Below are 26,233 nucleotides of genomic sequence, written 5' to 3'. Positions count from 1 at the left end.
TCTTGATCTATGTGTGGCTGTGTTAGATGATACGGGTGCTTGCCATGTAGTGTTTTCTTTTTCCAATTTACTTTCTTTGTACCTGTTGATGTTATGTGATCTAAAGGGTTGTAGAAGTGGTTATGAAATTGCAATGGTGTAGCTGATTATATGAGTGATTGCTTAGTGTATTTTGCTAGTTTCTGCTCGTTCTAGAAAGAATTTTCTTAAATTGTCTACCTGTCGATAATGTAGGTTTTTTATATCTATAAATCCCCTTCCACCTTCCTTTATGCTTAATGTGAATCTTTCTGTTGCTGAATGTATGTGATGTATTCTATATTTGTGGCATTGTGATCGTGTAAGTGTATTGAGTGCTTCTAGGTCTGTGTCACTCCATTTCACTACTCCAAATGAGTAGGTCAATACTGGTATAGCATAAGTATTTATAGCTTTTGTCTTGTTTCTTGCTGTCAGTTCTGTTTTCAGTATTTTTGTTAGTCTTTGTCTATATTTTTCTGTTGAGCTTCTTTAATATTTGTATTACCTATTCCTATTTTTTGTCTGTATCCTAGATATTTATAGGCATCTGTTTTTTCCATCGCTTCTATGCAGTCGCTGTGGTCATCCAATATGTAATCTTCTTGTTTAGTGTGTTTTCCCTTGACTATGCTATTTTTCTTAAATTTTTGTTCCAAAAGCCATATTTATATCATTGCTGAATACTTCGGTTATCTTTAGTAATTGGTTGAGTTGTTGATTTGTTGCTGCCAGTAGTTTTAGATCATCCATGTATAGCAAATGTGTGATTTTGTGTGGGTATGTTTCAGTAATATTGTATCCATAATTTGTATTATTTAGCATGTTGGATAGTGGGTTCAGAGCAAGACAGAACCAGAAAGGACTTAATGAGTCTCCTTGGTATATTCCACGCTTAATCTGTATTGGCTGTGATGTGATGTTATCTGAATTTGTTTGGATATTACTATTTAGATCCTAAATTGATACAGTTTCTAAACTCTGTATATTTCCAATATCTGTAGTAACCATGAGTGGGGTACACTATCAAAGGCTTTTTGGTAATCAATGTATGTGTAGTGTAGGGACCTTTGTTTAGTTTTAGCTTGATATGTCACCTCCGTATCTATTATCAGTTGCTCTTTACATCCTCGTGCTCCTTTGCAGCAGCCTTTTTGTTCTTCATTTATAATTTTGTTCTGTGTTGTATGTGTCATTAATTTCTGTGTAATGACTGAAGTTAATATTTTGTAGATTGTTGGTAGGCATGTTATGGGGCGATATTTAGCTGGGTTTGCTGAGTCTGCTTGATCTTTAGGTTTCAGGTAGGTTATTCCATGTGCAAGTGTATCAGGGAATGTGTATGGGTCTGCAATGTAACTGTTAAATAATTTAGTTAGATGTGAATGTGTTGAGGTGAACTTCTTTAGCCAGTAATTTGCTATTTTATCATTTCCAGGGGCTTTCCAATTGTGTGTAGAATTAATTGCTCGGGTGACTTCATGTTGCAAAATTATCGCTTCAGGCATTTGTGGTATCATCTTGTATGTGTCTGTTTCTGCTTGTCTCCACCGTGCATGCCTGTTATGTTGTACCGGGTTTGACCATATGTTGCTCCAGAAGTGTTCCATGTCTGTTATGTTTGGTGGATTGTCTATTTTAATGTGTGTATCTATTGTTTGGTAAAATCTCTTTTGGTTTGTGTTGAATGTTTGGTTTTGTTTCCTTCTATTTTCACTTTTTTGTATCTTCTAAGTCGTTTGGCCAATGCTTGTAATTTCTGTTTTTTTTTCATCTAATTGCTCTATTGCTTCTTGTTGTGAGATTTTACCTAACCTTTTTCGTTTTTTGTCTGATATTTCATTTCTTATAAATTGTGTTAGCTGTCCGATGTCTTTTCTCAGTTTTTCTATTCTGATCTGTAGCATGTGTTGCCATGCTGGTTTTGTGGGTTTCTTCTGTGTGTTAGTTTGTTCTGATCTCTGCCTAGTGTGTATATTTAGTGTAGTGAGTGCTCCTACATAAACCAGTAGTTGTAACTCTTCCATAGTTGTATTTTCATTTATTTTGTTGTGTATGATTGTGTTGATAGTTTTTAGTGTTGTTTCGACTTGTGGGTTATTTGGCGGTCTATGCAAGAATGGTCTAATGTCTGTATTTGTGTCTTTGTATTCTATATATGTCAGCTGAAATTTCTCTTCTATATCTAACACCTGTGTCTCTTCGCGTTCTATTTGTGCTTGTTCTGGTGGCTGTCTTAAGATTTCGTTTTCCTCTGATTGTTTAATTGATGCGTGTTGGTCTTTGTTTGTTTGCTCTGGGATATTTGAGTCCATTACTGTATTTTCTTCTTCTTCTTCTTCTGATTGCACATTATTTTGTTCCAGTATTTGTTGTACTTGTTGTTTGATGTTTTCTAATTCTGACTGGGGTATCCTGTTATTTTTTATTATTACACGGATCTGATCAGCTAGTCGTTGTTCTGTTAAAAATTTTAATTCCGGGTATCTGGTAATAAATGTTGTGCATACTTGTGATCTGTATCCAGTTGTGTTGGTTCCTAGGTTTGTTGCTTGGTAATAACAGAACATGAGGTGTCGATTAACTTCATCTGACCATCTCATCCTCCGTCTTTGTTTTCCTTCTAGGGTGGTCGCAGGAAGCATATCCTGCAAAACACCTCTATTTGGATTTAAATCATTTTCCAGTTGGCTAGCAGTGTCGTTACCATTGTGGGCGGGCATAGGGTTCAAGCGTCGTCCCCGACCATGACGGCGCTTGTCCGAGGCTTCTTCAGTTCTGTCCTGAACCAAGTAATCACACTAAAAGGGGGGGTTAGCCCTATTAGTGGTTCGTTCTTTTCGTCGCCTTTTGACGACTGGCAGAACATACCGGAGGCCTATTCTTTTCTTCTCCTTCTTCTTCTCCTTCTTCTTCTTCTTCTTCTTCTTATTATTATTATTATTATTATTATTATTATTAGAAATTGTAGTGTTAGTGAGCCAACGGCCTTGGGGAAGTGGTAACACCGGTTCCCTCAGATCAGTGCTGTCAGGCTGGGCTAGCACTTGGATGGATGACCATCCGGTCTGCCTAGCGCTGTTCGCAAGAAGGGTGCACTCAGCGTTTGTGACGCAAACTGAGGAGCTGCTCGATTGAGAAGCAGTGGCTCCGGTCTCGGAAACTGATACACGGCCGGTGAGCGGTGTGCTGACCACATGCCCCTCCATATCCTCATCCACTAACGCCTTAGCATGACACGGCGGCCGGTCGGTAGCGTTGGGCCTTCATAGCCTGTTCGCGAGGAGTTAAGCTTTTAGTATTGTTAGTAGTCTTCAGACACAAAACATTGACAGACTGAAGTCGTCCACTTTCTGCCAGTTCAGAAGTAAGACGTGCAGTAATGAAATTAAGTGATTTGGGAACAGTAAGTACAGTACACACGTCTGAACTTGTTTGATTTTAAATGGTGTTTCACTCTGCAGGTCAAGCAAGAGCCGTAGTGGAGAGGAGTAATGCAGGGGAAGCATGTTACGTAACAAGTGTGTGCCGTCACTGTGGAAAGTTCACACGCACACGCACGCGCACAGAGAGACACGCACACACACGCACACACACGCACACACACGCACACACACGCACACACACGCACACACACGCACACACACGCACACACACGCGCACACACGCGCACACACGCGCACACACGCGCACACACGCGCACACACGCGCACACACGCGCACACACACGCGCACACACGCGCACACACGCGCACACACGCGCACACACACGCGCACACACACGCGCACACACACGCGCACACACGCGCGCACACACGCGCACACACACGCGCACACACACGCGCACACACGCGCACACACACGCGCACACACGCGCACACACGCGCACACACGCGCACACACGCGCACACACGCGCACACACGCGCACACACGCGCACACACGCGCACACACGCGCACACACGCGCACACACGCGCACACACGCGCACACACGCGCACACACGCGCACACACGCGCACACACGCGCACACACGCGCACACACGCGCACACACGCGCACACACGCGCGCGCACACACGCGCGCGCACACACGCGCGCGCACACACGCGCGCGCACACACGCGCGCGCACACACGCGCGCGCACACACGCGCGCGCACACACGCGCACACACACACGCACACACAGGCGCGAACACACACGCACACACAGGCGCGCACACACACGCACACGCGCAGGCGCGCGCAGGCGCGCGCAGGCGCGCGCACGCGCAGGCACGCGCAGGCGCGCGCACGCGCAGGCGCGCGCACGCTCAGGCGCGCGCACGCGCAGGCGCGCGCACGCGCAGGCGCGCGCGCGCGCAGGCGCGCGCACGCGCGCAGGCGCGCACGCGCGCAGGCGCGCACGCGCGCAGGCGCGCACGCGCGCAGGCGCGCACGCGCGCAGGCGCGCACGCGCGCAGGCGCGCACGCGCACGCGCACACGCGCACACGCGCAGGCAGACAGAGGCACAGACACCAATCTTTCATTTTAGAAATAAAAGTGCTCCAAGAAAAGTATTACATTCTAAAATTTAGTTAGGTGCTAAGGTTGGTTATAATGTGAGGGAGAGGATGCAGCCGGCCGGGGTAGCCGAGCGGTTCCAGGCGCTACAGTTTGGAACCGCGCGACTGCTGCGGTCACAGGTTCGAATCCTGCCTCGGGCATCGATGTTTGTGATGTCCTTAGGTTAGTTAGGTTTAACTAGTTGAAAGTTCTAGGGGACTGATGACCTCAGAAGTTAAGTCCCATAGTGCTCAGAGGCGTTTGAGAGGATGCAACAGATGGCGGGGAGGGGAGGACGGGGGTGCCAGCCAGTACCTGATTGCGGTCACAGATAAGCGTCTTAAGAAATGACGGGAACCACTGTACTAAGGGTTACCTGCAGTCGTTGGTGAGCGCGTTGTAGGCCCAGCCGACCTCGCAGTGGCCCAAATCCGCTGTGGTGTCGCCCTCTAAGCAGACGTGGTACGTGGTGCAGTCGTAGGGGTCGGGGTAGGCGCCCGGGTCGTTGCACGTGAAGTTGGTGACGAAGCTGTGGCAGTCGGAGGAGCCCTCGGCCACGCACGTCTTCTGCGAGAAGCTGCACCTCTGGCCGGCGTTGACGTCGCAGGTCTCCACCACTGTGGGTGTCAGGCCGCCGTCCACGCTCATGCACAAGTTGACCTGCGAGCGAGGAAGACGTATACAGTATGTCCCATGGCCCACCACGTCTCGAACAAACTTCCCATTCGAAGCACTGGTCACGTTCGGTGAGCATTTTCCTGTTTCATTCGTTACGCTCTCGAGTTATAATATGCCAAATTTAAAAGATGGCAAAATTCAACACATTGGCACAGTTTTGCACAAGATCGAAATATGGCTCGTGATTCAATGCTAGATGCTTTTAATAATTTCCACAACGAAACTCTGTCTCGGAATCTGGCAGAAAACCCATACATAAAGCACAAAAGTGCCACGACGCGCGATAACAACGATGAAGTCACTGATGACAACGCCACTAGATCAGAGTTATTAAACATGGTTTTTCGAAACTCCTTCACCAAAGAAAACGAAGTAAATATTCCTCAATTCCAGTCAAGAACAACTGCCAAGATGAGAAACATACAAGTAGATATCCTCGGTGTAGCAAAGCAGCTTAAATCATTTATTAAAGGCGAGGCAGCACACTGGACTCGCATTCGGGAGGACGACGGTTCAATCCCGCGTCCGGCCATCCTGATTTAGGTTTTCCGTGATTTCCCTAAATCGCTCAAGGCAAATGCCGGGATGGTTCCTTTGAAAGGGCACGGCCGGCTTCCTTCCCCGTCCTTCCCTAATCCGATGAGACCGATGACCTCGCAGTTTAGGCTCTTCCCCCAAACAACCCCAACCCCCCTAAAGGCGAGGCCTCCGGTCTAGACTGTCAGGTCCCTTCGAGACTATGCTGATACAATAGCTCCATATTTAGCAATTACACACGTCAAAAAATGTTTTGCATCACGACGGTTCCCAGAACTCCTGAAGACAGACGTTGACTGTGGATATTGTATCACAAACACAGCCCCCTTTCACTGTTCAGAGATGTCACTAAACCTGCCCAAAGATGTAAACAACCATGCATGACTACCGCCTATTAGACGGAGGGGGTCCGACAGGCGATCAGTTCCAGTCATTCCACCAGGAAGGCGGTATGCAGCTCGTGTTGTCTGTAGTCCAACAATGCCTAGACGGTCAACACCGCGGTGCGATCGCGTCCGCATTGTTAGTTTGTGCCAGGAAGGGCTCTCACAAGCGTCTCGGACTGAACCAAAGCGATGTTGTTCGGACATGGAGGAGATACAGAGACAGGAACTGTGGATGACATGCCCCGCTCAGGCCGCCCAAGGGCTGTGGATGACCGCTACCTACGGATTATGGCTCGGAGGAATTCTGACAGCAACGCCACCATGTTGAATAATGCTTTTCCTGCAGCCACAGGACGTCATTTTACGACTCAAAGTGTGCGGAAGAGGATGCATGATGCGCAACTTCACTCCCGACGTCCATGGTGAGGTCGATCTTTGTAACCACAACACCATGCAGAGCGGTACAGATGGGCCCGACAACATGCCGAATGGACCTCTCGGGATTGGCATCACGTTCTCTTCACCAATGAGAGTCGCATATGTCTTCAACCACACAATCGTCGGGAACATGTTTGGAGGCAACCTGGTCAGGCTGAACCCTTTAGATACACTGTCCAGCGAGTGCAGCAAGGTTGATGTTCTGTGCTATTTTGGGGTGGCATTATGTGGGCCGACGTACGCCGCTGGTGGTCATGGAAGGCGCCGCAATGGCTGTACAATATGCGAATGCCATCCTCCGATATTTTAACCACTTCGGCAGCGTACTGGCGAGGCATTCGTCTTCATGGACGACAATTCGCTCTCCCATCGTGCACATCTTGTGAATGACTTCCTTCAGGATAACGACGTCGCTCGACTAGAGTGGCCAGCATGTTCTCTAGACATGAAACCTATCGAACATGCCTGGGATAGACTGACAAGGACTGGACGACGTGACCCACCAACCACTCTGAGGAATCTACGTGGAATGACCATTGAGGAGTGGGACAATCTGGACCAACAGTGCCTTGATGAACTTGTGGATAGTATGCCACGTCGATTACTGGCATCCATCAATGCAAGAGGGTGTACTACTGGATATTAGAGATTCCGGTGTATACAGCAATCTGGACCACCACCTCTGAAGGTCACGCTATATGGTGGTACAACATGCTATGTGTGGTTTTTATGAGCAATAAAAAGGGCGGAAATGATGATTATGTTGATCTCTATTCCAATTTTCTGTACTGGTTCCGGAACTCCGGGAATCAAGGCGACGCAAAACTTTTCCTAATGTGTGTGTATACAAGCGCTCCCTCATAGAAAGATCCGTACCTAAAGCCTAGAAAATTGCTCTAGTCACACCAATACCCGAAAAGGGAAACAGGAATAATCCGATGAATTACAGGTCAATATCACTAACGTCGATTTGCAGTAGGATTTTGGAACATATACTGTGTTAGAACATTGTGAATTACCTCGATGAAAACGATTTATTGACACATCGTTAGCACGGATTAAGAAAATATCGTTCTTGTGAAATACAACTAGCTTTTTATACTCATGAAGTTATGAGTGCTAGCCGGCGGTTGTAGGCGCTTCAGTCTGGAACCGCATGACCGCTACGGTCGCAGGTTCGAATCCTGCCTCGGGCATGGATGTGTGTGATGTTCTTAGGTTAGTTAGGTTTAAGTAGTTCTAAGTTCTAGGGGACTGATCACCTCAGATGTTAAGTCCCATAGTGCTCAGAGCCATTTATTTAATGAGTGCTATCGACAGGGGACGTAAAATTGATTCCATATTTTTAGATTTCCAGAAGGTTTTCGACACCATTCCTCACAAACGTCTTCTAACCAACCCCTATGCCTATGGAAAATCGCCTCAGCTGTAAGATTGGATTCGTGATTTCCTGTCAGAAAGACAGTAATTGACGGAAAGTCATAGAGTAAAACAGAAGTAATATCCGGCGTTGCCCGAGGAGGTGTTACAGGGCTTCTATTGTTCCTGACCTATATTAACGACATAGAAGACAATCTGAGTAGTTGTCTTAGATCGTTTGCAGTTTTTGCTGTCATTTATCATCTTGTAGAGTCATCAGATGACCAAACCAAATTGCAAAACGATTGAGATAAGATATCTCTATGGTGCGAAAACTGGCAATTGACCCTGAATAAAGAAAAGTGTGAAGTTATTTACATTACTAAAAGGAATCAGCTAAATTTCGATTACGCGATAAGTCACACTAATCTGAAGGTTGTAAATTCAACTAAATACTTATGGATTACAATTACAAATAACCTAAATTGGAATGATCACATAGATAATGTTGTGGGTAGAACAAACCAAAGACTGCGATTCATTGGCAGAACACATAGAAGGTGCAACAGATGTACTGCTTACACACACTTGTCCGCCCTATTCTGGAGTATTGCTGTGCGGTGTGGGATCTGTATCAGGTGGGATTGACGGATGATATTGAGAAAGTTCAAAGGAGAGCGACTCGTTTTTGTATTATCGCGAAATAGGGTAGATAGTGTCACAGACATGATACGTGAATTGGAATGGCAATCATTAAAACAAAAGCGTTTTTCATTGTGACGGAACCTCATCATGAAATTTCAATCACCAGTTTCTCCTCCGATTGCGAAAATATTCTGTTGGCACCCACCTGCATAGGGAGAAATGAACATCACGATAAAATAAAAGAAATCAGGGCTCGCACTGAAAAATCAAGAGCTCGTTTTTCCCGCCCGCCGTTCGGGAGCAGAACGGTAGAGAGGCAGCTTGAAGGTGGTTTATTGAACTTTCTGCCAGGCGCTTCATTTTGAATAGGAGAGTAATAACGTAGATGTAGATGGCAGAGAAAACACTCTCTTTTAAATATGGCGTAAATAAGTGTTACTATTTCACGCCAGTTAATGGAAAAACGACGGGAATACATCCTGAAAACACACGACCACTGTGGTAGAGCGTCAGATCGACGTACTGAAGGTGTCTAGTATAGCCGGCGCGGTTGCTCAGCGTGTTTGGTGAGAGCGTTACCTGCCCTCTGCAATACAAACACTGGGTGAATAGATCAGCGTTATGGGACGTCCCCTCCCCCCCAAGCACAAAAACAGATTTTTTTTTAAATAGGAAAAAGGTTCGAAACCAGCTCTTGGCGTGTTTTGTAACATATTACACGTGAAATTGCTAAAAACTCAGAAAAATGTTCTCCCATATAACAGTGTTCTTTTGGGAATCTGCGTTCGCTTCGTTAGTTGAAAGTGACGAACCTATAGAGTACATTTGTATAGATATACGATGTGATATAAAGTATCCGGACACCCCCAAAGACATAAGTTTTTCATATTAGGTGCATTGTGCTGTCACCTACTGCCAGGTACTTCATAGCAGCGACCTCAGTAGTCACTAGACGTCGTGAGAGAGCAGAAGGGGCGCTCCGCGGAACTCACGGACTTCGAACGTGGTCAGGTGATTAGAAGCGTGGAAATATCGCGTACAGACGTATGATACTAGTGACACCCAAACATATCTAGGTCCACTGTTTCCAATGTGATCGTGTCTTGACGTTTCCATTTCACTAACAGCACAAAAGGGCACAGGCTATCCTCGTCTGTTGATTGACAGAGACCGCCGATAGCTGAAGGGGGTCATAATGTGTAATAGACAGACATCTATCCAGACCATTATACAGGAATTCCAAACTGCATCAGGATCCACTGCAAGTACTATGACAGTTAGGCGAGAGGTGAGAAAACCTGAATTTCATGGTCGAGCGGCTGCTCATAAGCCACACATCACGTCGGTAAGTGCCAAACGATGCCTCGCTTGGTGTGAGGAGCGTAAGCATTGGACGACTGAACAGTGGAAAAACGTTGTATGAAGTGACTAATCACGGTAAACGATTTGGCGATCCGATGGCAGGGTGTGGGTATCGCGAATGCCCGGTGAACGTCATCTGTCAGCATGTGTAGTGCCAACAGTAAAAATCGGAGGCGGTGGTGTTATAGTGAGGTCGTGTATTTCATTGAGGGGGCTTGCACCCTTTGTTGTCTTGCGTGGCACTACCATAGCAAAGGCCTACATTGATGTTTTAAGCACATTCTTGCTTCCCGCTGTTGAGCAGCAAGTCGGGGATGGCAATTGCATCTTTCAACACGATCGAGCACGTGTTCATACTGTACGTCCTGTGGCGAAGTGGATACACGACAATAACATTCCTGTAACGGACTGGCCCGCACAGAGTCTTGACCTGAATCCTATAGAACACCTTTGGGATGTTTTGGAACGCCGATTTCGTGCCAGGCCTCGCCGACCGACATCGATACCTCTCCTCAGTGCAGCACTCTGTGAAGAATGAGCTGCCATTCCCCAAGATACCTTCCAGCACCTGATTGAACGTATGCCTGCGAATGTGGACGATGTTATCGAGGTTAAGGGTGGGCCAATACCATATTGAATTCCAACATTTCCGTTGGAGGGCGCCACGAACTTTTAAATCATTTTCAGCCAGGTGCCAGGATGCTTTTGATAACATGTGGTGTTATCTGTACAAATGTACGCTATAGGTTCGCTGCTTTCAACTAACGAAGAAGTAGGCTGCCAAAAGAACATTGCTACAAACTCCGAGACGTCCTGTTACATGTTAGAAAAAGGAAGAAGTAGCAGATGGTCACAGAGACAGGTGGAGAAGAAGATAAACAGAGATGGGGGAGTAAGAGATGGAGAGAGGGAGGGTAAGAAATGAACAGAGAGAGGAAAGAGGAGGTGGACAGAGGCAAGGAGAGTAAGAGACAGTGATGGAGAGACACAGGGGGAGGAGGAAATGGCAGAGGAAGGAAAGGGGAGGATATATGAGAGAGAGAGAGAGAGAGAGAGAGAGAGAGAGAGAGAGAGAGGGGGGGGGGGTGGAGAATATAGACAAAATGGTGTGAAGGAAGAGATTGACAAAGGAGGGGGGAAGATGAGATTGAATTAGAGGGGGAGGAGGAGTTGGACGGAGTGTTGGTGGAGGAAGTGCACAGAGAAAGGTGTGTGGAGGATATGTACAGAAGGGTAAAGGAGGAAGTCGACAAAGAGAAGGGGACGGGACTAATAGAAGACAGGAATATACATACTCGGGCAACTCCAGGTACTCAGCTGGTCAGTTAAAGCAGTCTCGACTGCATTTTTCTATTGATTACCAACAGAACTACTGATACACTCGCGACTATCCCACTTAGCTTTCCACCTCCAAGCTCATCTTAATGCGCCTTTTGAGTATGGAAACCACATGGACGTCGAAAGCCGAGGATTTCTTGGGGACATAGCACGCAGCAATCGCTGGTGCTGTGGCGTCGAGACAGCTCAGCAGTGAGTTACGTCTATCGGATGGGGAAGGAGCGGACTAGTGCCCAGAAATTCCAAACTTACTGCATCCCCGCCCCTTTATCTCTATCTCCTCTTCCCTTTCTCTGTAGTTTCCTCCTCTGTTCATCTCCTGTTCGCTCATATCTCTGTCTCAACTCTTTCTGTCCCTGTCTCTATCCACCTCCTTCTCTTTTCTTTCTTTGTCCATCGCCTCCTCCCTCTCTCTCCGTCCATCTGAATAAAATTGCATTAAAAGCCTATATAGTTAAAAGAAGTGCTTTAAGTGCTAGTATTTTAACAACCGTACCACTTGGATATTTGTACATTTTTAATGCACAAGCTAGATTATTACCCATTTGAATGCATGGACGTAGTTTCGGACATTTTCAGGTCTGGGGATTACATCTCGGCGGTGTTACTGTCGGCGTTGCTGCTTATCAAAGGAATTATAGCGGTTTGGAGCACACGATGCCATTAGTATTCCAAAGAATTATGATCGATAATTGGTTTTCGTAACTAGGCAGTTATACTGCATGCTGTCAATGCGTACGGGTTTGCGCTTATACAGGAACACAGCGTTTTTCTTTTTGTATTTTCTGATATTGACGTCGTCTGCTGTGGGACCATAGAGGGGCTTATAAAAATGTCTGCTCGTTCCCGGACCGCCGGAACTGCGTCCAGCTCTTTACGATGGCTGTTTGTCCCTGACAGCCAAACATTGGCGGCCAAAAGTCATATACTCTGAAGCGCCAAAGAAACTGGTATAGGCACGTTTACTCAAATACGGTGATATTGAAACAGGCAGTATACGGCGCTGCGGTCGGGAACGCCTATATAAGACAACAAGTGTATGACGCAGTTGTTAGATCGATTACTGTTGCTACAATGGCAGATTTTTAAGATTTATTGAGCTTTAGCTTGCTGTTGTAACCGGTGCCTGAACGATAGGACACAGCATTTCTGACGTAGCGATGAAATGGGGATTTTCCCGTACGACCATTTCACGAGTGTACCGTGAACATCAGGAATCCGGTAAAACATGAAATCTCCGACATCGCTGAGGCCGCAAATAGATCCTGCAAGAATGGGACCAATGACGGCTGAAGAGAATCGTTCAACGTGACAAAGTGCAACCCCTCCGCAATTTGCTGCACATTTCAATGCTGGACCATCAGTAAGTGTCAATCTGCGAACCATTCAACGAAACGTCATCGATATGGACTTTCGGAGCCGTAGGATCCCCGACGCAAAGCTATACGCCTCGCCTGGTCCCATCATCACCGACATTGGACTGTCGATGACTCGAAACATACTGCTTGGTTAGACGAGTCTCGTTTCAGATTGTATCGAGGGGATGGACGTGTACGTGTATGGCGACAAACCCATGAATACATGGACTCCGCATGTCAGCAGGGGATTGTTCGAGCTGGTGGAGGCTGTGTAGTGGTATGGAGCATGACAAGTTGGGAGTGTATGGTCTCCTGATACTTCTACATACCGACTCTGACAGGTGACACGTAGGTAAGCGTCCTGTCTGATCACCTGCATCCATTCATGTCTATTGCGCATTCCGACGGACTTGGGCAATTCCAGCAGGACATTGTAGCAATTCTGGACTTGCGGGGTATCGTAGACTGGTGGCCAGCGAAAGTGTTTAAACTCACAAGAATGTTCCTGGAGCCAAACTCCCCAACACCGACATTGTTGAGCATAACTGGGATGCCTTGCAGCGTGCTGTTCAGAACAGATCTCCACTCCATGGCACTCTTACGGATTTACGGACAGCCCTGCAGGATTTACGGTGTCAGTTCCCTCCAACACTACTTCAGACATTAGTCGAGTCCATGCCAAGTCGTGTTCCTGCACTTCTGCGTGCTCGCGGGGCTCCTACACGATATTAGGCAGGTGTATCAGTTTCTTTGGCTCATCAGTGTAGAAACGCTAGTTTCAATAAACGTTTGAACCCAAATCGATTACAGAATTGTTACTGTCCATACCTTTTGCAATTTATGTCTCCATACCCATTTATATCTCCACACAGGTTATAATTATATAGGACGTGTAAGTGGAAAGAATGACTGAATAACACCGAAATTAATCCCATTTGAAGTGCATCCATTAGGGAAAGAGCAGCGAGGACCGACCATTACAAACCTGATTGATGTTATTGTGCAGCCCATGCTAACGTAAGTAGTTTTCAACACCAACAAGTTTTCTCCTTCCTCTAATAACCAACTCGATACGGAGGTGAGGATTCGTAGCTGTTACCTCATTCTGATTGTAGTCAAGAAGGTGTGAGCTCATGTCAACGGAAGCTGGAGACGGTCTGTATTAACTTCTGGCGCTACAAAGAGTTTCTCCCACCGTCCTTACGACTCGGTCCCGTTGCTCTCCCAATCGTGGAGACAACAAAATTTTTAGGCCTTACATTTGACAGGAAACTTAGCTGGTCTCCACATGTGTCATATTTGACCGCCCGTTGTACCCGTTCTTTAAATGTCCTCCGTGTTCTCAGTGGTATGTCGTGGGGAGCGGATCGAACTGTCCTACTTCGTCTATATCGGTCGATCGTCCGCTCCAAGCTGGATTATGGGAGCTTCGTATACTCCTCTGCACGGCCATCCATCTTACGCCGCCTCAACTCCATACAACATCGGGGTTTATGACTTGCGATCGGAGCATTTTATACTAGTCCCGTAGAGAGTCTTCATGCTGACGCTGGCGAATTGCCACTCACCTACCGGCGCGATATACTGCTTTGTCGGTATGCCTGTCGGCTACTGTCAATGCCCGACCATCCGTATTATCGTTCCTTTTTTGACGACTCTCTCGACCGTCAATACGGGTTGTATGTCTCTGCCCTGCTACCCCCTGGAGTTCGCTTTCGTCGCCTCCTTCAACACCTTAATTTTTCACTCCCTGCAACCTTTCGAGTGGGTGAGAGCCACACGCCACCTTGGCTCCAGGCTCAGGTCCGCGTTCACCTTGACCTCAGCTCGCTCCCAAAAGAGGTTACCCCCGGTTCGGTCTACCACTCCCGTTTTTTGGAACTTCGTTCGAAGTTCATCAACATGACTTTCATTTATACAGATGGCTCTAAGACCAATGACGGGGTCGGGTGTTCCTTTATTGTCGGGGCACAAAGTTTCAAATACCGGCTCCATGGCCATTGTTCGGTCTTCACAGCTGAGCTCTTTGCCCTCTACCAGGCTGTTCTTTACATCTGCCGCCACCGACATTCTGCTTATGTCATCTGCTCCGACTCCCTGAGCGCCATCCAGAGCCTCAGTGATCCGTACCCGGTTCACCCTTTCGTGCACCGGATCCAACGCTCTCTTCAGCAGCTGGTGGACGTCGGTTCTCCGGTTAGCTTTATGTGGGTTCCTGGCCATGTCGGTATCCCTGGGAGCGAAGCTGCAGATGCCGCGGCCAAGGCTGCGGTCCTCCAGCCTCGGACAGCTTCTTGTTGTGTCCCTTCGTCCGATTTTAGCAGGGTCATTTGTCGGCGCATTGTGTCGCTGTGGCATGCCGATTGGGCTGCACTTCCCGACAACAAGCTTCGGGCCTTAAAACCTCTTCCCGTGGCTTGGCCGTCCTCCTCACGCCCTTCTCGGCGGGAGGAGGTAGTTTTGGCCCGGCTAAGAATTGGACACTGCCGGTTCAGCCATCGCCATCTGCTGACGGCTGCGCCAGCGCCAGCGCCGTTCTGCCCATGTGGGCACTTGCTGACGGATCGACACATTTTAATGTCTTGTCCATATTTTAACACACTGCGTCTAGATCTTAACCTGCCAAGTACTTTCGATGCCATTTTAGCGGATGACCCACGAGCAGTTGCTCGTGTTCTTCGTTTTATCAATTTGACAAACCTCTCTCAGAACATTTGATGATGCTGTTTTTTAATCCTATGCCTGTCAGTCTGTCTTTTATCGTGTTTTCCCTTTTAGTTGTTGTTGTCCACTTGTGCCTCGCGGTGCATTCTTAGAGTAGTCAGGGCGCTAATGACCATTGAAGTTGTGCGCCCTAAAACCACAAAAAAAAAAAAAAAAACCGGAAGCTGGGCGCCTCTCCAGTGTACTGTATTAACTGTGAAGTGCTGACAGAGTAACTCGACAGACTAGAACCATCATTTCAAATGCGACAAAATGGAAAATCAGTACAACACAGCAACATGCAAGATCGCTAGACTTTCACACTGTCAGTTTGCAAACTAGTAACCTCAAATAATGTCTGTTATATGAGATGACTACCGAAATGTCTTCCCCCTAGGTTATATGTTTTCATTTAACGCCAGATAATAACCATTAGTTAGTCGGAAAGAAAACATTCTCTCTGGGAAGATACGGTCATTTACCAGATATAAATCGCGCTCCACTTAAATCCGATCATACGCTTATCAATAGTTAAAGAATTAAAGTTTGGTAACGGGACAATCTCAGTTTATGAAAAGGTTATTCGCATTGAGAAGTATTCATAATCGTTGTTAAATAAAAATACTGATTGTATTGTAACTAAAAAAGAATGACTTACCTGTGAACAGTCATTACTGCAGACAACTTGACTGGGATACGAACAAGTCGCTCTTGGTTCGTATTCCATATATTCCTCACCCTCCAGATATTCCTCATTGGCAGCGCCGGCGGCAATGGCCAGGAACTGGAAAAGATAATCGTTTCCTATGTCACTATCACTGCATTAGCACAGTTTTCGCAAAATGAACATACAGTTAACATTTCAATATATCTCAATATCTGTTACTAGATGTTTCTAACATTTTTAAGGAATCATCATTCTGAAAAGGGGTCATCTCCAGTTCTTTGACAAAATGCATTTTGAATGGATTCGGGTTCTCTGAGCGTCGGGTCGGCGACTCCTCACAAAAACGAGACAGATAGACAGATCTCGTCGTCGCAGAGCGTTGTAGTCGAAAAGAAGCATAGTATTCATTTTGAAAAGGGGTCAGCTGTCGGAGATGTCCCGTTTTCAAAATGAATCCTACACTGATGTTGGGCTGACGCAACAATCCCTGCCAGCGTGTTGTTTGTAGTCTAGTGGCATTACTACAACTTGATGCTTGTTCACTGTGTTAAGTACGAAACAAAGGTGTTTCAAATCCTGATAAATATGAACAGATAGCGATTAGGAACTCAAAAGTGACGGGAAAAGAGCATATTAATCACTTTGGGAAATTTGTTCAAGCTTGACACACTCGAAACACCTGCAAGTAAGTTACTAGACTATTAATGAAACACTTGAATTGTCCGCACTTACGCGTACTGGTGTGTTCTTAACGTTTGCGCTTTGAACAAACTCCAAAAATTCATCATCATTATTATATTTTATTGTGAAGCAGATAGACTACATACTCAAATTTTCGATTGTAATAAGCTTTTATTGCTACGTAGTACTATTATTTTGATTCTCCTCGCTTGAAAAATGTATGGGACTGATTAATACCAAAGACGAGCAAAGTTATTTACTGTCTCAAAGATATTTTTCTCCAAGGACTAATCGGTGTTCAACTAACAAAGAACTTTAAAAAAAGCTTGTTGATGAAGATATTCAAACAAAACGTAAGTCAAAGACTCTCAAAATCAAAGCAGACACCTTGAAGTACATTGTCGTATTGTTCAGTAATTATCGGCTAACTATACGTCGTAACACTTCCCACACGTTGTTTTTGATAACTAGGAAACGCGTTGATCGATTGTGCTATTTGAAAATCCGTAACCAAAGTCCTCGTGATAATAGAAGCAAGTAGGTTGGCTCTCGTTCAAACACGGTGATTCGTGGTGAACGTCGCCAGAAGATTCATGAATTTATAAATGATACACCTGCCAAGCAAACGCATCATTATGTCACAAAAGTGTATTATCTTTCCGCAGAGCTAAAATTAAAATGTTTATAGCAAATTTTAACCACAAAACATCCAGAGTGCCAAATAAAAGCAAAATACAATTTTTTTCTGAAGTATTTTCGAGAAAATTTCAATTTATTTTTGGATCGCCTTCAAATCGACGTGTGCTCGAAGTATGAAAAGCTAGGTAACAAAATAAGAGACCCTCACTTAAATGACAATGCCAAATGTGCTGCAACTGCTAATCTCACCCTTCGCAAGAGCAGAGCCTCAAAAATTTTTTTTTAAAAACTGAATATACTTCGACTGACATGTAAAGAAAGTGAAAACGTAGCTGATTGTGCTTTGATTACATGCAAAATCTTTACCTACGTTCTTTACCTGTGCAAAAGGTCCTTTATTACCGCTAGCTATGGCTAAATGTATTTTGCATTCACAGTTCAAAACTGGCAACGGAACTTTTTATTCATATATAGAAGGGGAAGGTCACAAAGGTCCTGATGAAATCTGTTCTTTTTTGAGTGACTGCATTAGAGAATATACTGATGAGCCAGATCATTATGACCGTGCTCACGACGACACTGAATGCTTCCGGGTTGTGTTGCGGGAATGTGACGCAATAAGGAAAGAACGTAAGCGGAAGAGAGACGAATGGGTAGCCATTATAGCGAAGATATAGGCTGCAAATGCGGAAATCCACTGATGTGAGCGGTTGTGACAAAGAGCACATTGTTGTGGCGCTGCGAGTGCGAACAAGAATCTCTGAAAGCTGGTCGCCTGTTGGCGTACTACTGGAAAGTGGTTGAAGGATTGTTCAAAATGGTTCAAATGGCTCTGAGCACTATGGGACTTAACATCGGAGGTCATCAGTCCCCTAGAACGTAGGTTAGTTAGGTTTCAGTAGTTCTAAGGTCATCACACACATCCATGCCCGAGGCAGGATTCGAACCCGCGACCGTAGCGGTCGCGCGGTTCCAGATTGAAGCGTCTAGAACCGCACGGCCACACTGGCCGGCGAAGGATTGTGAAATAAGGAGTAGGCCGTGTAGTACTGGACGGCCAGGTCTTATCACAGATCGTTCACGTCAGAGGATCCCCCTTCTTGTAATCCACGATTGGTGGCTGTCTGTGGCAGATCTGACGACAGGGTACGAGGCTGGTGCAGGCACATGTGTTTCGGGGCACACCGTTCCAAAAGCCGATGTTGAACATGCAGGTCCACATCACACGACCCCTACGTGTTCCTGTGTTGCCCCAACGACATTTATTTATTTATTTATTTATTTACACGTCAAGTTCCGTAGGACAAATTGAGGAGCAAATCCCTAAGGTCATGGAACGTGTCAGTACATGACATTACAACATAAAAGTAATAATAGATAAAAATAAAATCCTTAAGAACCCGAAAAAGTCTTTACGCAATCAACAATACAACAAGAATCAGCTTAATTTTTTCAAAGAACTCATCGACAGAATAGGAGGAGTGAGCCATGAGGAAACTCTTCAGTTTCGATCTGAAAGTGCGTGGATTACTACTAAAATGTTTGAATTCGAGTGGTAGCTTACCGAAAATGGATGCAGCAGTATACTTCACACCTTTCTGCACAAGAGTTAAGGAAGTCCGATCCAAGTGCCGGTTTGATTTCTGCCGAATATTAACCGAGTGAAAACTGCTTATTCTTCTGAATAAACTAGTATTGTTAACAAGAAATGACAGTAAGGAATATACATATTGAGAGGCCAATGTCAAAATACCCGGACTCGTGAACAGGGTTCGACAAGGGGCTTGTGAACCTACACCACTTATTGCCCGAACCGCGCGTTTCTGAGCCAAATATATCCTTTTAGAGTGGGACGAGTTACCCAAAAATATAATACCATACGACATAAGTGAATGAAAATAAGCAAAGTAGACTAATTTTCGTGTCGAACGATCACTCACTTCAGATACCGTTCGAATAGGAAAAATGGCAGCATTAAGTCTTCGAACAAGTTCCTGAACGTGGGCTTTCCACAACAGTTTACTATCTATCTGAACACCTAGAAATTTGAACGCCTCCAGTTTCACTAATCATATGCCCATTCTGTGAAATTAAAACGTCAGGTTTTGTTGAATTGCTTGTTAGAAACTGTAAAAACTAAACCTTACTGTGATTTAGCGTTAGTTTATTTTCTACAAGCCATGAACTTAGGTCATAAACTGCCTCAGTTTTAAATAGTGCAATGTTGCACACAATGTCCTTTGCTAACAAGCTAGTGTGATCAGCAAACAGAAATATTTTAGAGTTGCCAGTAATAATAGAGGGAATATCATTTATATAAATAAGGAACAAGAGTGGCCCCAACACTGACCCCTGGGGTACCCCCCACTTGACCGTACCTCACTGAGACCCCACGTCACAGCCATTATCAACATTGTGAATAATGACCTTTTGCTGTCTGTTGCTAAAGTAAGAGGTGAACCAATTGTGAGCTTCTCCCCATATTCCATAATGGCCCAACTCCTGGAGCAATATTTTGTGATCAATACAATCAAATGCCTTACTTAAATAAAAACAATAGGCCTAGCTTATCCTAAGGACAAACACACACACCCATGCCCGAGGGAGGTCTCGAACGTCCGCCGGGGACCACTGAGATTGCAGACCTCAACCATATGATACTAGGGTCTTCACAATATGATAGACAACACCGCAAGTTTCTCGGGGTCTTGATAAGAGAAGGGATTTTCCAGCCTACGTTGGTGACGTGCTACGTCAGTATGCGCACTTTCTGCAAGGAGCAGATAACCAGTTTTAAGTCAGACACAAAGGATCCAGCATGTGAAGATGTGATATGTGGACTGTGTTAAGTGTGTGAGTATACAAAGTGTACCATGACGTTTACTTGGAATTAATGTAATTCGAATGTCTGCGCCTGTATATATCATATTGTATACCAAACCTGCGGTGACTCACTTTTCCGACTAAATGGTTAAAGCCAAAGGAGGGAGAATAGTTAATAGCCTCCCTCCTGCTGTTATCCCGTCTCTGTACCGAAATTGATAATGGACTATTGTAAAAAGGGATTTATTATTAATGGCCCAGCGGGCGTTTTCAGTCATCGCGAACCCTACGTCACAAATGTAGGCGAGAAACAGGCACGTCTTCCTCTCTTCCTCTCACATGAACAGCTGCATCATGCGCCACTATTGGGGTCATCTCCTCTCCCCAACAGTACATGTGAAGCAGCGACATTGTTCTGTAATATCTTCTGTATGGATAAAACTGCGCTAAGCAAAACATAAAACGTGTGCAGTGGTCGTTGATACAAATGTGCGCAACACCATGCCTTGTAACTATCGAAATACGTTCAGCATTAACAGAACATTCATCAACATGAAATGGACAGCCTATAGTGCTACACTAAACGCGCTGACATAAGAAATCTAGTTGGGCATTATCCCAGATTGACACTTGCTACTTTCAGCATGGTTCGTGATAGACCTGTTACTAGCCAGTGTGCAATACCTCTACGGCGCTAAACCTGTAAGAGTCGAGCCCCCAAAGCTGCCACAGACTCTGTCAAAGTAATTTATTTATTTACGAGTCTAGTTCCGTAGGAGCAAACATAGGAGCAAATCTCCAAGATCATGGAAAGTGTCAATACATGAAATTACAACGTAAAAGTAATAACCGATGAAAAACAAAATATTTATGAACCAAAAAAAAAAATTAGCCATAACCTTAAGAAAACGCAGTCAACAATATAACATAAGAATCAGTTTGATTTTTCAAGGAACTCCTCAACAGAATAAGAGTGACCCATGAGGAAACTCTTCAGTTTCAATTTGAAAGCGCGTGGTTACTGCTAAGATTTTTGAATTCTTGTGGTAGCTTATTGAAAATGGATGCAGCAGTATACTGCACTCGTTTCTGCACACAGAAAACTGAAAGACATAAGCCGAAACAAGACCCCGGGAGTAGACAGCTTTCCATTAGAGCTACTGATAGCCTTGGGAGACCCAGCCCTGACAAAACTCTACCATCTAGTGAGCAAGATGTATGAGACAGGCGAAATACTCTAGGACTTAAAGAAGAATATAATAATTTCAGTCCCTAAGAAAGCAGATGTTGACAGATGTGAAAATTACCGAACTATCAGTTGAATTCGTGTTAGTATTTTGCATTGGTGACTTATTATTTACAGACGAATGGAATAACTGGTAGAAGACAACCTTAGGGATGATCAGTTTGGATTCCTAGTAATGTTGAAACACATGAGGCAATACTGACCCTACGACTTATTTTAGAAGATAGATTAATGGAAGGCAAACCTACTTTTCTAGCATTTGTATAGACAAAGCTTTGGACAGTGTTGACTGGAATACTCTCTTTCAAATTCTGAAGGTGGCAGGGCTCAAATACACGGAGCGAAAGGCTATTTGCCGCGCGGGATTAGCCGAGCGGTCTTGGGCGCTGCAGTCATGGGCTGTGCGGCTGGTCCCGGCGGAGATTAGAGTCCTCCCTCGGGCGTGGGTGGGTGTCTTTGCCCTTAGTATAATTTGGGTTAAGTAGTGTTTAAGCTTAGGGACTGATGACCTTAGTAGTTAAGACCCATAGGATTTCACACACATTTTCAACATTTTGAAAGGCTATTTACGATTTGTACAGAAACCAGATGGCAGTTACAAGAGTCGAGGGACGTGAAAGGGAAGCAGTGGTTGCGAAGGGAGTGAGACAGGGTTGTAGCCTCTCCCCGATGCTATTCAATCTGTATATTGAGCAAACAGTAAAGGAAACAAAAGTTCGGAGTAGGTATTAAAATCCATGGAGAAGAAATAAAAACTTTGAGGTTTACGTATTACATTGTAATTCTGTCAGAAACAGCAAAGGACCTGGAAGAGAAGTTTAACGGAATGGACAGTGTCTTGAAAGGACGTCAACAAAAGCAAAACGAGGATAATAATGCAGTCGAATTAAATCAGGTAATGCTGAGGGAATTAGATTAGGAAATGAGGCACTTCTAGTAGTAGATAAGTTTTTCTCTTTGGGGAGCAAAATAACTGGTGATGGTCAAAGTAGAGAGGATATAAAATATGAACTGGCAATGGCAAGGAAAGCGTTTCTAATGGCTCTGAGCACTATGCGACTTAACTTCTGAGGTCATCAGTCGTCTAGAACTTAGAACTAATTAAACCTAACTAACCTAAGGACATCACACACATCCATGCCCGAGGCAGGATTCGAACCTGCGTCCGGAGCGGACGCTCGGCTCCAGACTGTAGCGCCTAGAACCGCACGGCCACTCCGGCCGGCAAAGCGTTTCTGAAGAAGAGAGATTTGTTAACATCGAGTATAGGTTTGAGAGTCAAGAAGTCTTTTCTGAAAGTATTTGTATGAAGTGTAGCCATCTATGGAAGTGAAACGTGAACGATAAATAGTTTAGACAAGAAGAGAATAGAAGCTTTCGAAATGTGGTGCTAAAGAAGAATGCTGAAGATTAGATGGGTAGATTACGAAACTAAAGAGGAGAAGGTACTGAATAGAATTGAGGAGAAGAGGAATTTGTGGCATAACTTGACTAGAAGAGGGGATCGGTTGGTAGGACATCTCCTGAAGCATCCAAGGGATCAGCAGTTTAATATTGGAGGGCAACGTGGAGGGTAAGATCAATACAGGGAGGTCAAGAAATGAATACACTAAGCAGATTTAGAAGGATGTAGGTTGCAGTAGGTACCGCGAGATGAAGAATGTTTCACAGGATAGAGTAGCATGGAGAGGTGCATCAAACCACTCTCTGGACTGAAGACCACAACAACAACAATTTCACTAACCTCAGTTTTCTTACAAATGTCAAGAAAAGCTAATCGTTAATCGACCTTTTTGCAAGAAACAAGTGAATTTCTTAGCCAGGGGATTATTCAGTATCCTTGGCACAAGTATTTTTCGACTGTGAATAGAAACTTACCAACGGTTTTGTGTCGCACACGACGACTCGTTATGATCCGATTGTTAGGGCAGGCCCGACTGGGTAGTGGTAAGCTACCTGACTCGCATTTAGGAGAACGGAACATCGGATATCCGTCCAGCGATAAAGAGTACGATTTTCCGTAGTTATCTTAATTCTGTAACGCAAAGGCTATGACTGCTCCTAACAAAGCAACTCGGCCAACTACCTATCACCAATCGCATCTTGCGCTGGGTCACTAATGAGCTTGTGCATGACGTGGTAGGAATATTTCACTGAGAAATTAAGATTGTCGCTAATAATACTTCTTTTACTTCCTTTGTCTCGACAAGGTTTTTTTTCTGGCTAAAACTAACAACTACATCGTACTTCCACCTAGGTGGTGAAATGAAGCTGATATGACTACACAAAAAACGTCATTGTGGTCCTCGGTTGTTCATCTTACTTAAAACACAAAGCGTAAGTCAGTGATGGCTAACACTTCGTCGCTCGCCTCCTTCGCTACATCGAGGAATGATGGACGAGAAACAGACCGAATTCCTACCTCACTCTTCTAGGCAAGTGTCAAATGAATGATAGCTGCAACTTCCGTAGTATATAAAAAAATATTTATTACTTACCGCGATGGTAAGCCTTAGAGCTACTCGTGAAGGCATGGCTGTCAGAAACGTCTGAGAGCGAGTGATGAGATGAAGAGGCACGACACTTTCCGCTTTATATTATCAGATAACGAGGAGAGAGAATCATTTTCAGATAGCAGAATATGTTCTTATCGTAACAAAACAGGTACTGAGTACGACCTTGGTAGTTAAAGGGCAGTGAAGCAGCGCAGCCAATCGAGGGTCTTGTGCTGGAGAAATTTCTCACCATATTCAAATCCTTTTCGGTTTACTAGAGAAATACAGAGAGTTACAGGTTAAAGTTTAATTCCGTAAGTTCCAAACATATTTGAATAATTTTAATAAAGTTTTCGTATGTCGAACTTTACGCCTCGTAAAGAGAGAACAGGTGTCGGTAAATACGTAACTAAATAGAATAAATAAATAATACAATCCAGACGAACTGATTCCGGCTGTGAAAGGCAACGAACCAAGTCCACCATGTGAACCAAAGCGATTCGGTCATAGCCCATATCGATATGTGGTTTACAGACTGTTGACCAGAGAAATTATAAAGGTTCAAAATGGTTCAAATGGCTCTGAGCACGATGGGACTTAAGATCTGAGGTCATCAGTCCCCTAGAACTTAGAACTACTAAAACCTAACTAACCTAAGGACATCACACACATCCATGCCCGAGGCAGGATTCGAACCTGCGACCGTAGCAGTCGCGCGGTTCCAGACTGTAGCGCCTAGAACCGCTCGGTCACCCCGGCCGGCGAAATTTTAAGGACAGAATTAAAAAAATTAATAAAACAGGAAAACATGTTATGGTTATAAGAATGAATAACACTTTATAGAAAAATCAACCACTGCCACGAACTTCCGTGCACAGTAGGAGTGTGGCACAAAGAAACCTTGCAACCTGGACTTGATTACTTGGATTTGATTACTCCGGAAGTCTAATGAAAACGGAAACTGCTGAAAAGTGTACACCTTTCCGTACAGTGCTTAAGTATTCTCCAAGTGTACATCGCTTCGCCGTCTAATGTTTACTCAATGAATATTGGATTTGCTTCGCTTAGTTTCACTCTCCTGTATCGTTTGGAATAAGAAGACAATATCTACTGTCTGTTACAACGAAGCGCGAAGACTTATTGTTACAGTGGAAACAAGAGCATTCGGTTTCTGCATAAGGTCTTGAACATCATACTTCCAAGAAAGCTTTCTATCTGTCCTCAGTACTGGTAATTAAAATGGTCACTTCACTGACTAGTTGACCACATTAGGGCAATAAAACTTTGTTTTTACAAGAGTTTTCTGTGCTGATGTTATTGTCTACACTATAGGTATATCCTTTATATTACGTATGATATCCTTTACATAAGGCTTTTATCATCGCCTAAAAGAGAAAATTTTGAAGCAACAGTCGTACAGTGAGGTGAAAAAAGTGATAGCACACCGCCTAATATCGTGTCGGACCTACTTTTTCTTGGCATCGTGCAACAACTCGACAAGTCTTTGGAAGTCGTCAGAAGAAATATTGAGCCGTGCTCCCTCGAAAGCCATTCAGAATTGCGAAAGTGGTGTTGGGATTTTTTGCGTGAGCTGACTTCTCGATTAAGTCCCATAAATGTTCGATGGGACTCCTGTCGGGCGATTTATGTGGCGAAATTGTTTGCTCGAATTGTTCAGAATGTTCTTTAAACCAATTGCGAACAATTGTGGCTCGGCGACATGGTACATTTTCATCCATAAAAATTCCGTCATTGTTTGGGAACCAAGTTCGTGTATGGCTCCAGATGGTCTCCAAGTAGCTGAATCAATAATCGGTTCAATGAGACCAGAGGACCCACTCTATTCCACGTAAACAAAGCCCACACCATTCTGGAGCCACAACCAATCTGCACAGTGTTCTGTTAACAAAGTGGGTCCAGGGCTTCGTGGGATCGGCGCCACACTCGAACTCTCCCGATTTCAGCTGGTAAGAGCTGTTGGTAATCGTCTGACCAGGCGACGGATTCCCAGACAGCAATTCATGTGGGTACGAGGCCGGCAGAGGTGCTGCAGACATGTCGTGCTGTTAGCAAAGGCACTCGCGTCGGTCGTCTGCAGCCGTAGCCCATTAACATCGCACTGTCTTAACGGACCTCTACGTCCCACATTGATTTCTGCGGTTATTTTACGCAGTGTTGGTTTTATGTTAGGTTAGACAACTGTACGCAAAAGCCGCTGCTCTCGGTCATTAAATGCCGGCCGTTGTAGGCGCTTCAGACCGGAACCGCGCTGCTGCTACGGTCGCAGGTTCGAATCCTGCCTCGGGCATGGATGTGTG

At 44.9% G+C, this 26,233-nt stretch overlaps 1 protein-coding gene across 1 annotated transcript in view; it reads right to left on the bottom strand.

The window, feature by feature from the left end:
• Positions 1 to 23,982, bottom strand: part of LOC126187910 (uncharacterized) — a 34,608-nt gene extending 10,626 nt beyond the window's left edge. The window contains exons 1-3 of the mRNA XM_049929264.1: positions 23,919 to 23,982; positions 16,023 to 16,148; positions 4,937 to 5,220 (exon numbers count right to left, since the gene is read on the bottom strand). Coding sequence (XP_049785221.1) covers positions 4,937 to 5,220; positions 16,023 to 16,148; positions 23,919 to 23,954 — 446 coding nt within the window. The 5' untranslated portion in view covers positions 23,955 to 23,982. The remainder of the gene's footprint in view (positions 1 to 4,936; positions 5,221 to 16,022; positions 16,149 to 23,918) is intronic.
• Between the last annotated feature and the right edge of the window lie 2,251 nt (positions 23,983 to 26,233).

This window comes from Schistocerca cancellata, chromosome 5 (genome assembly GCF_023864275.1).
Source record: "Schistocerca cancellata isolate TAMUIC-IGC-003103 chromosome 5, iqSchCanc2.1, whole genome shotgun sequence".
NCBI lineage: Eukaryota > Metazoa > Arthropoda > Insecta > Orthoptera > Acrididae > Schistocerca > Schistocerca cancellata.
The sequence above is the reverse complement of the archived record's forward strand: the minus strand, read 5'-3'. Positions and strand labels throughout refer to the sequence as shown.